The sequence below is a fragment of the Fukomys damarensis genome, unplaced genomic scaffold (assembly GCF_012274545.1).
Source record: "Fukomys damarensis isolate Sample0158 unplaced genomic scaffold, DMR_v1.0_HiC HiC_scaffold_5, whole genome shotgun sequence".
Classification (NCBI taxonomy): Eukaryota; Metazoa; Chordata; class Mammalia; order Rodentia; family Bathyergidae; genus Fukomys; species Fukomys damarensis.
In genome coordinates, this window is record NW_022900917.1 from 31,179,217 (window position 1) to 31,194,305 (window position 15,089).

At 37.2% G+C, this 15,089-nt stretch overlaps 1 protein-coding gene across 1 annotated transcript; it reads left to right on the top strand.

The window, feature by feature from the left end:
- Positions 1 to 5,589: 5,589 nt before the first annotated feature.
- Positions 5,590 to 14,330, top strand: Fabp12 (fatty acid binding protein 12; the record flags this gene model as incomplete). Its single annotated transcript, XM_019210258.1, is given in 6 exon segments — positions 5,590 to 5,639; positions 7,124 to 7,232; positions 7,331 to 7,417; positions 8,883 to 8,981; positions 11,159 to 11,201; positions 14,308 to 14,330. Coding segments are annotated over 6 exon segments (411 nt in total), but the record flags the coding sequence as incomplete, so codon positions are not given.
- Positions 14,331 to 15,089: the final 759 nt, after the last annotated feature.

Consider the following 15,089-nt stretch of genomic DNA (forward strand, 5'->3'; position numbering starts at 1 on the left):
GATAAAAAGGACATTGTATCCAAAGAAGCAAAATATATAGGTTGCCAACAAGGATGATACCTAATATATATTACCAAAATCTAGCAAGAATGAAGAAGCAACAGGCTAAAGTCACCTCGCTAGAAAAATCGTGATCAGTTGGTCAGATCTCAGACTCTGCCAATTTCCAATCCAGAAACGATTGACTATAGATGTAGCAAGCCAATAGGGGAAGGATGCTGAAATACTATGATGATAATACACTTTGTTAGTCCCCCCCACTCTCCCCAAAAGAGGCCTATGATAATTTATTTGAGAAAATATGTAATGGGGGAAGAATATCTAGACATTTTGAGGTTATCTGGTCTGGCTTAACACTGATTCATGGTATCCCTAATTGTTATGCTTGAACATTACGGTCTTTATCTAAAATGGTCCCAAAGCCTCATATGTTTTTTGGAAGGTGAATGTATTATGAGGGTACCAGAGCTGACTTATTGCTAAGAAGTAGAGTCTGGTTGGAAGAGAAAGGTCATTGGGCTATGATCTGGAAGAGAAACCTTCCCCCCGACCCCTCCCCACTCATTCTGCTTCTTTGCCACCATGATGTGAACAGCTTTTCTCTGCCTGGACATTCTACTGTGCTTTTTCTGTCTTGGAGCCAGCCAAAACTGGACTGAAACGCCTGCAACTGTGAACCAAAATAAACCTTTTCTCCTTTAAGTTGTGAGTGTTGGATGTTTTGTCCCAGCAATGAGAAAGTGATTAAGACAGAGTAAAGGCATGGAAAGGGACAGGTAACAAATAAGCAGTTACGCAAGGGTGAAGGCATACCTGGTGTTCTGGCCAAAGTCTAGCACTCAGTGGGTCTAGCAGGTGTGTGGGCTTACCTAATGGTCATTCCCAAGTCCCTGACTATGTAGTTGAGGCTGACATTCTTGGCTGTTGGAATAACTTCCACTTTGAATTCTTCTTCTGACCACATAAGAACTATTATAATGGGGAAGGCAACGTGGAAGCTGCTGAAACTTTACCCCCACAATCTTACTTTCTCAAATCTCACCCCCATAGTCAAACCCAGTTAAGGTAGTGGATCAAACAATACTGCATTTGGTAGTGGTGGTGGTGGGGTGTTATGTGTGTGGAGAGGAGGCAAAAATTAGTTGTACTCTGAAGAATCTAAGAATGTAATGAATAGAGTTCCATTCTGTGGTCCCATTGAGCCCACCAGTCTGACTACTGTTGAAACCAAATGAAACATGAAGACTGAAAGTGTGTTCATCAAGCTCAACTAATAACTGCAATTGTGGCCATTTTAGATATGTTAGTTATCTCATCTAATGCAGATTAGAAAGTCCTTAGGTACATAATATGGATGCATTGATCTGACATTCATTGCTATCTAAATCAAGAAAGATCAGAAAAGAATATCAGACACCGTTTGCATTCACATGGAACAGGTAACAAGATCTATTTGCAGTTTTGTCCCAGGAATGCATTAGTAGTTCCTGCTCTCTGTCATAATCAGCTGAGATCAGGACTTTCTGGACACCGGGAACAGCACTGTGTGGATCAGGAAGAAAAAATCAAGAAGTACTTAACACTCTAGAGGTCTTTGTAAGACGCATACACTTGAGGGTAGAAGTTAAAGTGGATGCAGGAACTTCTGTTTTATGCTTGACAATGTTTCAGGGGTCCAGTTTAGTCAAGGGTATATAAGATCATCTCTTCCAAGCCACAAATTGCTGTATTTTGGTTCTTATATCAAAGTTTCTGTAAGACCCTTTGGTTTATGGTGGTAGCATGTTGTTGATCTAGTCATGGGCTCCAGCTTGTATACCAGATGAGACAAAAGGTTCTTGTTTTGAATGGGATCTGAAGCAGGAGATGGGTCTTCAGGAAATTAGAGCTACAGCATGAGATTTATGATTGGTAAACCTTATGAAGTGAAGGTGTTAGTGTTAAGAAAAGATGCTTATTTCCAATAGGAACATGACAACACAGACCTGTGGGATTTCAGAGCAAAGCCATACCACCAGCAACATAGACTTATACGCCCCATGAAAAAGAGTTTCTGATGTGTTGCCTGAGCCCAACAGAGACAGAATCCCTGGTTAGAGGATGCTAAGGAAGGATGTGTCACGAACTATCCATTATGAGCTGGGTCCTGTCAGACCCACAGAGTTAGAAACTCAGGCAGGCACAATAGCAGTCCATCATCAGATTGAATTGTGCATCTGGGATCAGTCCTGAGCAAGACCAGAAGCCATAATCTTATGAGCAGATCACCCAACCTCATGCTGTTATGGAAGGAATTGGCAAATGACACACAGAGAGGCAGCAGAATGGAAGTAAAATAACAAAAGTTTACTCCATTGATGGGCATTGATGACACCTAACAGCGGTGCCCTGATCAACTAAGTACTTGGCTACAATTCCCCCTTTTATAGGGTTTTATAGCCTTGATCTCATTCAGGTGGTTACATTGCATTTTCACAGTTCAATTGCTGATATTCAAAACATGGTGGTGAGGCAGTTGAATTTCAACTTGGATGCAGCACTTCTTTGGTAGGGGAGGTTGTCTTTAAAATTCATGTAGTTATCTATCATAGCCAAGGGGAAGGGGGTGTGTTTGGTCAGCAAAGCTAACAATGGTTCTTTTCATTTACAAAACTTTTGAGGGAGACTAGATGCCTCTGGTCTGTCAGTAAATTCTGAACTAAACTGTGTACAGGGCAGAAGTTATCTTACCTTGTGACATTTCATGGTGTTTTTGCTATTAAAGTTTTCCCTACCAATGTCATCTCCTATGGTAGCACCAGAAACCCTCCTCCAGATCATGCTGATGAGAAGATAAGTTCCCATGTTACCAAATGAAAGAGGAAAAGCTTAAACATGTTTGTGGGTCAGTCAGCTCAGTGTTGAAAGGAAGCTGAAATTGGGAAGTGATTTTTATCATATTTGGGATGGGAGAGGGCTTGAGATCCTGGAAAGCAATACTATCCCAGTGGACACAGCTCAGAGATATGCATCTGCTCTCATTTTGTGTGGAAGGCGCAGTGACTTGAGACAAGAATATATACACAGTCATTGATGAAGACAAATAGTCTGATAGGCTGTTCAGGAGCCTGAAAGGAAGAACCAAAAACTTGTAGATAAAGAATGTCTGGTGTAGAAGAATGCAGGAGTTAGCATTAATGTGTGAAGATTTTGACCACATATTCATGGACAACATAATCCATCTATCACTTGAACAAACAAGGTGACAAAATGGGTTGGTCAGTGAGCATTTGCTCAAAACTTAGACTCTCATGTGGTGGAAACAGAAATGAAGGAGCTCCACATGGGCTCCATCCCATGATTTAGCTACTGATGCTGCTGCAAGCTGAAGCTGTCAGCAGCAGAGTGCAACACCATTCCCCTCATGACTTCTTTAAGGAGGTGACCTTCAATTAGTGATTCTCCTTGATGAAGGATCAGTTTGCATCTAACATTTGTAGTGATGTGTTCAACATTTTTTGGAAAATCATTACCTTAAATGCCTCACTTTATTACCTGCAGTACCTTCAGTGGTGGGTCATTTCCTAGCCTTAACCTCATCATAATTAAATTGAGGGACATAAACTTATAATTTGTACACAGTAATGTTAAAGAGTAATGATGTTAAATGGCCTAACTCAGGAAAGAAAAATAAACCAGCAAATTGTGATATCTTTACCAACCATAACTGAGACATTCAATCAATAGCATATGTAAAATTTCATATAATATAGTTGGTCCATAAATGTTTGTCAAATAAATATTAATAAAACTATTGCCCTGTATAAATTGCCCTTACAAATACTGGTGTTTAGTTACTTCACATTTTAATGGAAATTATAAACTGTTGTACACTCTTTTTGTCTTAAAAGTTTTTATAACTTTGGTGTTTCTTAATAACTATGTCAACATATGAACATAGCAAGGCTAAAATAAACAGGGGTGTCCTCAGGGGCTGATACATGTATTAGGAGTTTGTCACTCAGCTTACTGTTTGGAGCCCCCTTCTCTAGCTGATGTGTTTGCTTTAATACTTCTTATTTTCTGTTCTGATTTTCTGGAGCTATTGACAGATAACCAGCCTACGTGAAGGAGGATTTACTAAGAAGGTGTGTGGTCCTCATGGCAATGATGATTCTGAACTTATGAGAATTGAGTCAGCTCCTGGCAAAACAGCAGCATGATTCTCTCCTTTTTCTTCTCCTCCTGCTTTTCCTTCTTCTCCTTCTCTTTCTCCATCTCTGTCTCCTTCTCCTTCCTCTTCCCCTTCTCCTCCTTCTTCCCCTCCTCCTCCTTCTTCCTCCTCCTCTCATTCTTCTCTTTTTTCTTCTTCCTCTGCTTCTCCTCCTTCTTTTCCTCTTCCTATCCCCCTCTCCTCCTCTTCCTTCTTCTGTCTCAGTATATAAACCACAATCTCTTCCCCCCTTTTCTCTATTCCATTATTGATAGCATTTGTCTTAAAATGGCTTTTCTACCTCTGACAAAATTTTTACCTCAAGTGTTGTGGCGCCCAAACTGATTCCATTCTGAAAAAGTTACTGCATTTTGTGATCAGGTCACCACCCAGTTACTGGAAAAACCCCAAGTTAATTGTCAAACTGTTTGCTCATCCGGAATGTCTTGGTGGCCTTTGAACCAACCTATAGGTATCTGTTAATCATCAATGTGTGACTGCCGAGTACATGACTGCTGACCACCAGCTCAAGTCAGCAGACCTTTGTCCCCTGCCTGCAAGCTTAAAATGTTAACCAATCAGGTACTGACCTGTCTAGAAAGCCCCTAGTTCACATGACTGCACCACCAGCTCAAGTCAGCAGACCTTTGTCCCCTGCCTGCAAGCTTAAAATGTTAACCAATCAGGTACTGACCTGTCTAGAAAGCCCCTAGTTCTGCTTCTTTGCTGATAAAAAGCCTGTTTGAAATTGGGTTAGGGGTTCTTGGTCCGGAACCGCTGTGTCAGTGAGGTCTGCGGGGTCCAAGCTCGAGCTTGCAATAAACTCCTCGTGAGATTGCATCAGACTTTACTCCTTGGTGGTCTTTGGGGATATTGCAATCTGGGCACAACAATGTCAAATATCATCTGTGTAGACTCATTGCTTTTCTTTTTAGCACAAATTATCAAGAAGAATATAAAATATCTGAACAGCTAATAAATTGACCCATTCTATGTCACTTCTGGTCAAAGAAAGACAGATACTTGGGGATTAGGAGTTCTATGGCAAGAAAGAGCTGCTCAGGGCCACCTGCTGTAAGTGTGGCAGGTCCTTTAGAAAGGAAGGGCATCTATATTTGATCCTTAATCAATGCTAGGAAAGTTATATTTAGTCCTGCTAAAAACTACCATGTTTCCATTTTGAACCTGACTTATTTACATGTAAGAGATTTTCTGCTTTAGATGGTACTAAGAGAAAATCATAGGAATTAGAGTTCCTCATTTTTTCTCTTGATTTTTCTCATTGCTTTCTCCACCCAAAATTACATCAAAAATATGTTTTAGTAGTATTTCAGGAAACATTAACACACATCCACATGAAGCTATTTTTGTTTTGAGATCAACTTATCTCAGACAGAATGGTGGATCACCTCCAAGAAGCATGGAAATCCATTTCTTTTGAAAATATATGGAAGAGCTAGGTAAGCCATGTTTATTTGCCTGTCATATCCAGTATTAATGGGAGTTTTGAAGGCATATAACTTACTTGGTATAAAATAAGATGAATTTTTGATTCCCTGTTTTTTCACATAGAAAATCATAAATATTCATTTACTACTTGAGGTTAGTTCTGTTACAAAACTAGGTTGGAATTGACTTAATCCTTTGTGCAATTTTCTATGGTTTTATATAAACAAAATATGCATATAACATTTACTAAACAGCAATTTGAATAATTTAAAACAAAAAGACATGATATGATTGTTTTTAAATGATTATATTATAAATTGCTCTAATCTCTATGGAATCTTCAAAATACATCCTCTTTTCTAGCTTCTGGTAGATGCAGGTGTGGCCATAAAGTTTCAATCTTGGTTCCCATTCTTATTCTGTCTTCTTTTCTTCTGTTATGTAGCATAGCATTTCCTGTTTTTTGTTTGTTTGCTGTACCGGGGATCAAACTCAGGACCTTGAGCTTGTAAGGCAGGGGCTGTGCCACTGAGCTAAATCCCCAGCCCTCTATTTCCCTTCTTCTATAAGGAAACTTGTGATTACATTTACAGTAGGTTTCAATCTATAATCTAGGATAATCTCTCCCTTTCAAGATCCTTAGATTAACTGCATTTGCAAAGTTCCCTTTGGTATAATGAGTAACATTCACAGGTCCCAAGGACACGTTGCATCTTCTGATCATGTTTTACAACATGAATTCCATGAACCACATTATAGTATTTCTCCAGTGCTGTCTTCTCTTAGAAACTTACCTTAGGCATTCCATGTATGGAATGCTATTTCTGTTGAAGGCATTCCTACACATATTGCACAAAGCTGTATGTACAAGGATGTTCACTGCCAAATTAGTTGTAAAAACAAAACTAGAAACAAATTTATTATCAGTGGGAGCAGGAGAAAATAAATTAATAAATATATATATTCAGTAACTATGAAAAATACCTATCTGTGCACTGACATGGAAAGTTGCTAAGACATATAAATTAAGGGAAAAAGAAAGAAAACAATAATGAAATATAATACTTGTATTTTTGAAAACCGTATATGTAGAGGGGATGGTTGCACAATATTATGAAGTATTTAATGCCACTGAGTTATACACCTAAAATGCAAAACTGGCAAATTGGTGACAGGTGTATTTTATCACAATAAAAACTATACAATAGATATAACAAACCATACATGTATGTATGATTACATATAAGAATGTAAATAAAAACCTAAAGATCTAGAAGTATCTATCCCAAATATTTCATTTGTATGTGAAAAGGGTATATTTTTAAAGTAGAAAGATGATTTATAGCTTTAATCATGTTTAATCAATTTTACAATGTAATGTGGAACAACTGGCTTCAGATATTTTAATTCATGCAGCATTAAATCTGTGTAACAAATTTCCTCCATAGCAAATAATTATACAAAGAACATGAGTTCTTCTACTTAACCATTCATCTGTTTTCTAGGAATAGGAAGAGCCAGTAGGAAAGTGGGCTGCCTGGAAAAACCCATTACGACCATTAGTACAGATGGAGATGTGATCACCATAAAAACCAGGAGCATCTTTTTCTTTTTTGGTACTGGGGATCAAACTCAAATCCTTGTGCTTGCAAAGCAGGCACTGGAACCACTGAGCTAAATACCCAGCCCACAAAAAGCATCTTTAAAAATAATAAGATCTCATTTAAACTTGGTGAACAGTTTGAAGAAACCACACCAGGTGGCTGTAAAACCAAGGTGAGGTGTACAACTATCTTTCATAAGGGCTAATTAGAAAGTAGCCCAAGTTAGCTGCAGTAGCAAACACTTCTGTCTAAAATCTAAATCTGCAGATATTGAGCATTAACATCCAGTGCATCCTGGGATGCTTGTGGAGAGTGCTTACTGCTCATACACAGGGCACTGAACTCTCGGGTGGACACCTGAAAATTGCATTTTTAAAAATTTTTATTCAAATACTTGGGAGGCCACATTTTGAGAATAACTTAGAATCATTAAATTAATATTTAGTCCTCTCAGAAATATAAGTTCTCTCTTCCTACACACAGAAACACAATGAATAAAACTTGTGTCAGCTAGTATAGGCAACATTATGCCTCTGTAACAGATGAGTCCCAAGCTCTTAGTGGCTTAAGACAATGGGGAATTACTTCTAACTCAGTACACAGGCAATGTTGAGGGTGGAGTGGAGCAAGTCTCTGTATGCATAGGAGAATGGAAAGGATTTCTGTCCCTCTCAATTTCTCAGGGACCAGGGCAAAGACATTTCAGCTACCTTGTAATTGTACAACCTAGAACTTGTAGTCTCCTGGGGACAGAATGGGGTGAGAGACAGACAGAGAGAGGGAGAGGAAGAGAGAGAGAGAGAGAGAGAGAGACAGAGAGACAGAGAGAGAGAGAGAGTGATTTGTATTGTCTCAGCTTGAAAGAAACTTATACAATTTTCATTCCCATCTCGCAGGCTCCAATTACAATGCATCAATTTACTTATAATTTGTTTATTATTTACCACTTGTTTCCTCACCTGAGAATGTAAATACCTCAAAGACAGTATTTCTCCTTTGTTTCACAAAATCCAGTGCTTAGTACTTAATAGGTGCCCTATAAACACTATGTTAGAATGAATGAAATAAATAGGGGATTGTCGATCTCAATGGAGGTCAATATCCTAAAAAATGGAACTAGTACAGTAAATCATGTGAAAAGACAGTCACTAAATAAATATGAGACCTCAAATTCATGTAAAATATAAAATGAAAGAATTTTGACCAAAGATGTTTTTAAAAAGATGTCTGTGTCAGTTTTAAAAAATGCCCTACTATGACAAAAAATACTATTAGAGTAAGAGGACACGAGGGGGCTTTTCTCCTTAGGCTTTAACAATGGGAGTTTGAATTGGCCTCACATATATTTTTAAAGTGTGGTTCTTTAGCAAAAAGATAATACCTTGCCTACATGACAAAATATAAAAGAGAAAGTTTCACTTACTCTCCAAGTGATTTACTGTGGTAAACCTTATTTTCCCTTGGAAGAACTGGCCAAAAAGTGTCTAATGAAAAAGTCTTAAAATAAATGGGATTATAAATATTATCTTGGAACTACCTGGGAGCATCATAATGGCTGAAAAGAATTTGGCACATGATAAAATGTTAGTGTTCAAATGTGATGACCCGATCTGAATAAGGTCCTGTCTGTTTTCCAGAGCACCATTACCTTAGACAATGACTCCTTGGTTCAAGTTCAGGACTGAATTGGCAATGAAGCCACCATCTGAAGAAAGCTGGTGGATGGGAAGATGGTGGTGATTAGTGAGCTGTTTCTCACTATTTTCTCAGCTATTGGAAATCCTAATATAAAAATCACACCAGTAACTTGTTTTAAAAAAATAAATATGAATGTCATTTTTTCTTTTACCTTGTAGGCCTTGAGGGCAAACATTGGCAGATAAATGCATAATCGTAAAAATTGTAAAGTGTGCTTGAACTGAGGAACTAAAAAACTAGAGAATAAATAATTCTCTAACTCATGCCTGAACCAAAACAAACATGTATTTGTGCAATAAAAGTTTCAACTCAAATGATGTTTATTGCCAATCCTACACCATCTACCAGAATTAACCCTTCACTGTTTCACCAAATCAACATCAAATAAGAGCACAAGAGGGGAGTGTGAACTAGGGATAAGAAACAGGAAGGCTATCTTTTTGTTGTGTGGATGAGTAAGAAATGATGCTTGAATTGTCACCACATTCCCATATTTTATTGTATTATTTACCCACCCCTTAATAATCCTGTGAGGTAAGGTTTATTAGCTCATTTAACTGATGAGGAAACTAAGATTTAGACATTGACTTTTCTAGGAATAGAAAACTAGAAAAATGTAGTAATGTTGAGATCAAAATCCAGTTGGCTTAATTTAAAAATTTATACATTTTCAAGGCCCTTCTGCTCTACTTCAGGGAAAAGAGTCCTCCCAAACTCCATCTGCACCAAAATTAATAAAATGGTAATTCTGGACATAACATAAAATAGATCAAAGGTAATGTGCAAGATTTATATGTAGGTAAACAGAAATCTATATTTCTTATAAAATTTTAATTAATTTTATTGGTACAATTTAAAATACATAATGGTAACATTCATCAAAGGGAATTGTACTGTATATGGTACATCCTGATCCTCCTTTCCTCCCAATGCTTCTTCCTCCTTTCAACATTCCCTCCCCCTTGTTTACAAAAGTTTTGTTTCTATTTTTTTCCTCCCCCCTTCATAGTTTCCCTTTCCTTTTGAACAGTTTCTGCCTATTTCCTTTTATCTATTATACATTTTGGTCCTTATTTATCCTTTTAGTTTCTCACACCAGCAAGAATATGCAATATTTAAACATGTATCCCATTTATTTCACTTAAGAATATAGTCTCACATTGCATCCACTTAGCTGTATATGTCTCAGGTTTATCTTTCTTTATGGAAAGTAGTACTCCATTGTATAAAAAAAAACATCTTTTTATTCATTCGTCGGTTGATGGGCATTTGGGTTGTTTTAAGATTTAGCTATTACAAATGGTGCCTCTATAAACATGGGTGTGCATACATTGCTGTGATATGATGCTTTTAATTCTTTCAGGAAGATACCTAGCAGGGGAATAGCAGGGTCAAATGGAACCTCTAATTCTAATTTTTTGAGGAATCTCCACACTGATTTCCACAATGGTTGCACTCCCAGCAGCAGTGGAGCAGGGTTCCTTTTTCCCCACATCCCTACCAACATTTCTTGTTGGTTGATTTCTTAATAATAGCCATTCTTTCTGGAGCGAGATGTTCTTCGTACAATGAAGAGTACATCTTGTTCCTTGAGACATTACAAAAGAATTAAGAATGGTTTTATTCTTTCTTATAATGACATTGGCCAATATGACAGGTAAATAAATAGTTCAGTGAATAGCCAATAACTAAACAGTTCATTAAGAAGAACACTAGATGCAAATCTGCAAATGTGGCTTTTTACCCATGCCATTCAGTAGGTGTGTGACTTTGGACATGTCATCTATCCTCTCCGAGCTTCAGATTCCCTACCAAAACAACTAGATAGTACCTTCATAGAAGGCTTCCTGAGAGAATTAAATATCTTCAGGTCCACATACGATGCTCTGAAAACTGTAAGATATTATATTGAGTATTATTATTTTAAAAGGTACAGTATATAAAATAGCAAAAATTCTTCAATGTAGGCATTTAAATATTTTTGGCATTTAAATATTCCATTAAAAATTTCAGATTATAAATTGTATGCTTGCCTTTTATACATATATAAATATTCACTGTATGTGCCATATATATCACATAAATCATATTTATCAATATTATCTTTTTAAGATATTTTTAAAAGGTCATGCATGGATAGCACATAATTTATGTTTTCTTACATGTTGGTGTCATCAGCAGTACTGAAGTGCCTTATCCTTCTTTTGTTTCCTAGGAAAGTTCCATGAACAATGTTATCTGCACACGGACATATGAGAGTGTAAACAACCTCAGTCTCAAAGTCTTGTCACTGTCATTAATGATCCAAACTGCTGAGGCTGCTGGAATCAAACTCCAAAGTAAACTATTCTGATTGCTAACAGGAGAGAATCATATAAACAGTTTTGGTTGCCCTGTTAATTAAATGCACCGACATGATACAGTATGTATCTTGATATTGACGGTGAGGAGAAGTCAGGAGACAGATCCATTCAGGGAAGACCCAAGAGTGTATACTCAAACAGATGCTTCATATTGATTTTATTCTTGCCTGGTGCACTGTGTTCATTCTTCACATTCAATACTATTTGAGAAAATAATATTTTTTAATAAATTGCCTAAGACATAGTGTTCCTCACAGGTTAAACTAGAGTTGTTCATGAAAGAAACAGGTTTAGAACTAAGGTGATAGCAGATGCTGTAATGATAACGCCAAACTGTTATTACAGAGAATACCATAACCTCTGCAACTATCACTGAAAGCTACTACAATAGAGAGTGCTCTGTTTGATTTGCTCAGTGTCCTTGCTGGACTGTAGAGAAGTGCTATGTTGGAAAGTGTGCTAGTCAGCTTTCTATCATTATAACAAACTCCTAAGATAATTGATTTTAAAAGGGAAAAAGTTTAATTTGGCTCACAGTTTTGGACATTCCAGACATGATTGGTTGGCCTCACTGCTTTGGAAGCACATAAAGGAGCAAAACTGCTCATTTCATGAGCAGGAAGCAATATAGAGTGAAAAAAGAAGCCAGATTGTGTAGAACCCTGTAAGGGAACACTGCCAATGACATAAAGAGCTCCCATTACATTGTATATCTTAAAGGATCTTTGTCTCTGGAACTTTGAGAGACATTTAGGAATCAAATTGTAGCAGAAAGGTATCACATGGGTATGCTGATATTGGGGAATTTATAAGGAACAGATTACAAAACAAATTATTCCACCTGAAGAGAAACATCCAACACCACTTTTTTGGTGTATAACATCTAGCAACAGGGTAGCAGATTCATAAACAATGAGGACCTCAATCTGTGCAGAGTACAGATACACTTCTGCCCACTCTTTTTTTGTGTGTGTGACACTAGTCTTTGAAAGTTTGTCCCCCTGTGCAACAGCCTTGGTGCAGTTTGTGTTATTCAGCTCAAACCTACAATCATTTCAGGATATTTAAAGAATATGGACTTATTCCTAGTGAAGTTCAGCCTGTTCCTAATCTTGGAAAAGTTCTGAGTTTTTAAGAAAATTGTATTCTTTGGTTCAGATTTGATAAACATATTACTGGGATAGAAATCAGCAAATCACTCTAAAATTGGGAGTACTTTTATTTAAACAGTAGAATTAATATTGAGTGATTTCCATCTAGTCATTGTTTGGGAGAATAATATTCCACTTGAATTATTAGTCAATAATAATCTGTAATGAAAAATAAGTAACAATAACAGACTGTTATTCATCTTTCCATTCTTATGACAAATACCTGAAATAAGTTCACTTAATAAGAGGAAAGGTTTATCTGTCATCCCTTTGAGAGTCTTGGTGGAGTTATTTCCAGATTCTTAGTATGTCAAATAAAGAATTGAGCAGAGTCAGAGGCCCACCCAATAGCATTGGTGGATGTACAGATCCCTGGGAAAAGCGGTATGGTCCAGACCATCTCAGCTGCAGGCAGATCCCAGTAGGGATCCACCACAACCCCAGAGGCTTGGGCAAACCTGCCCAGTTAAAGTCTGTCCATGAGAGAGCTACACAGGTACACAAGCTTTAGTCAGAGATCCACCCCATAGCATCAGTGGTTTGAACCCAGGAATTTGTGTAATAGTGAGAAGCAGAGAAAAGGCCTCTTGGTGGCTTGCTGAGAATTGAAGACCATTGGGTGAGAAAAAAATTTGTCTCAATAAAGGCACAGCAGGCTGCATCTGTTAAAATGAGAAGACACAGAAACTAGTCCCCAAACCCAACATCCAAATCACCTAAGTCAACCCCAAGGGGAAATGAGATGGAACAATCTGATACTCAACAATCTGGACTCCCAGAACTGGCAACAAAAGAGGATCTTGAAAAAAATGAAGTTACAGATAATTTCTCAGATAACAGCACAGATTGTGCCCATATTGCAAGACATGATTCAAAAATCTAGAGTAGACACAGATTAAAAAAAATAGAGTATCTGAGGAACATGATGGAATACCAACATAGAAAACAAATGGAATCCATAAAACAGAAGCAATCAGACTTCCAGGAGATTAAAAACTCCATTGAACGTTTATGCAGCAGAATGAGCCAATGTGAAGATAGAATTTCAGATATAGAAGATGGGATGGCAATTAGTGGACAGGAAAAGAAAAATTTCTTAAAAATAGTAAGGGACCATGAAAAATCAATCTAATTACTGGATGATGCAAAGAAGAATAATAGAAGACTGATCAGAGTCACTGAAGAAGCAGGACAAGAGTGCAAATGACATTAAAAAAACTGTTCACAGAAGTAATGACAGAAAACTTCCCAAGTAGGGGAAAACAATTTGACATAAAGATAAGTAAGGTATATAGGACTCCAAATAGCCATGATCAAAAAAAAAATCTGCACATAGGTATATAATAGTTAAGATTCCAGAAACCCAACAGAGGAACAAAATTCTACAAGCAGTCAGAGAAAAGAAACATATCACACACAAAGGAAAACCCATCAAAATCACAGCAGACTTCTCAACACAAACCCTCAGGGCAAGAAGAGCTTGGAGTGATGTATTTCAAGGCCTAAAGGAACATGACCTCCACTCCAGATTGATGTACCCTGCAAAACTACCTTTCAAAACTTGATGGAGAAATAAGATACTTTCATGATAAAGAGCACCTTAGGAACTTCACGAATACCAAACTAGCTTCCAAAAAATTTTGAACAATATCCTAGGAAAATACAATGAGGATCACAACCCCAGGAAGCCCAGCAGAATGAATCCATCAGGCATGGCAAGAAACTAAATGCAAAAGGGGAGAATCCAACAAAAAGAAAGTCATGACAAGGATAAATCATTTCACTTATAACCATCAATGTTAATGGTCTCAATTCACCAATCAAAAGAAAGACTGGCAAAATGGGTCAAGAAGTAAGATCCAACAATATACTGCATACAAGAAATACACTTCATTCAAAAAGAAACTCATAGATTGAAAGTTAAAGGGTGGAAAACAATACTCCATGTGACAGGAACCCACAAAAAGGCAAGAGTGGCTAGAAGAACACTACATGCTTATAAAGGGAACAATCCAAAATGAAGAAATGACAATCACAAATATATATGCACCAAACACAAGTGTGCCCAACTATATAAAACAAATACTACTGGACATGAAAAAATCAAATAAGCACTAATACAGTAAAAATGGGGGACCACAATACCCCATTGTCACAAATAGATCAACTAGACAGAACATAAACAATAAAATACTGGAACTCAATCAAATTCTTGAACAAATGAACTTAATAGATATTTACAAAGTGTTCCACCCCACAAAATCAGAATACACATTATTTTCAACTGCACATGGGTCATTCTCCAAAATAGACCACATGCTCTCTCATAAAACATGTCAAATAAGTGCAAAGGAATTGAAGTTATCCCCCATATATTATCCAACCATAGTGTGATGAAATTGAAGATCAATAGCAAAAGAAACTGCAAGAATTTCACAAATATATGGAAATTGAACAACACACTCCTGAATAACCAATGGTTTACAGAGGAAATTGAAGAAGAAATCAGAGAGTTCCTACAATTAAATAACAATAACAATGCAAGGTATCAGAATCTATGGGACACAATGAAAACAATCTTACCAGGGAAACTGATAGCATTCAATATGCATATTAGGAAAACAGAGTGAAT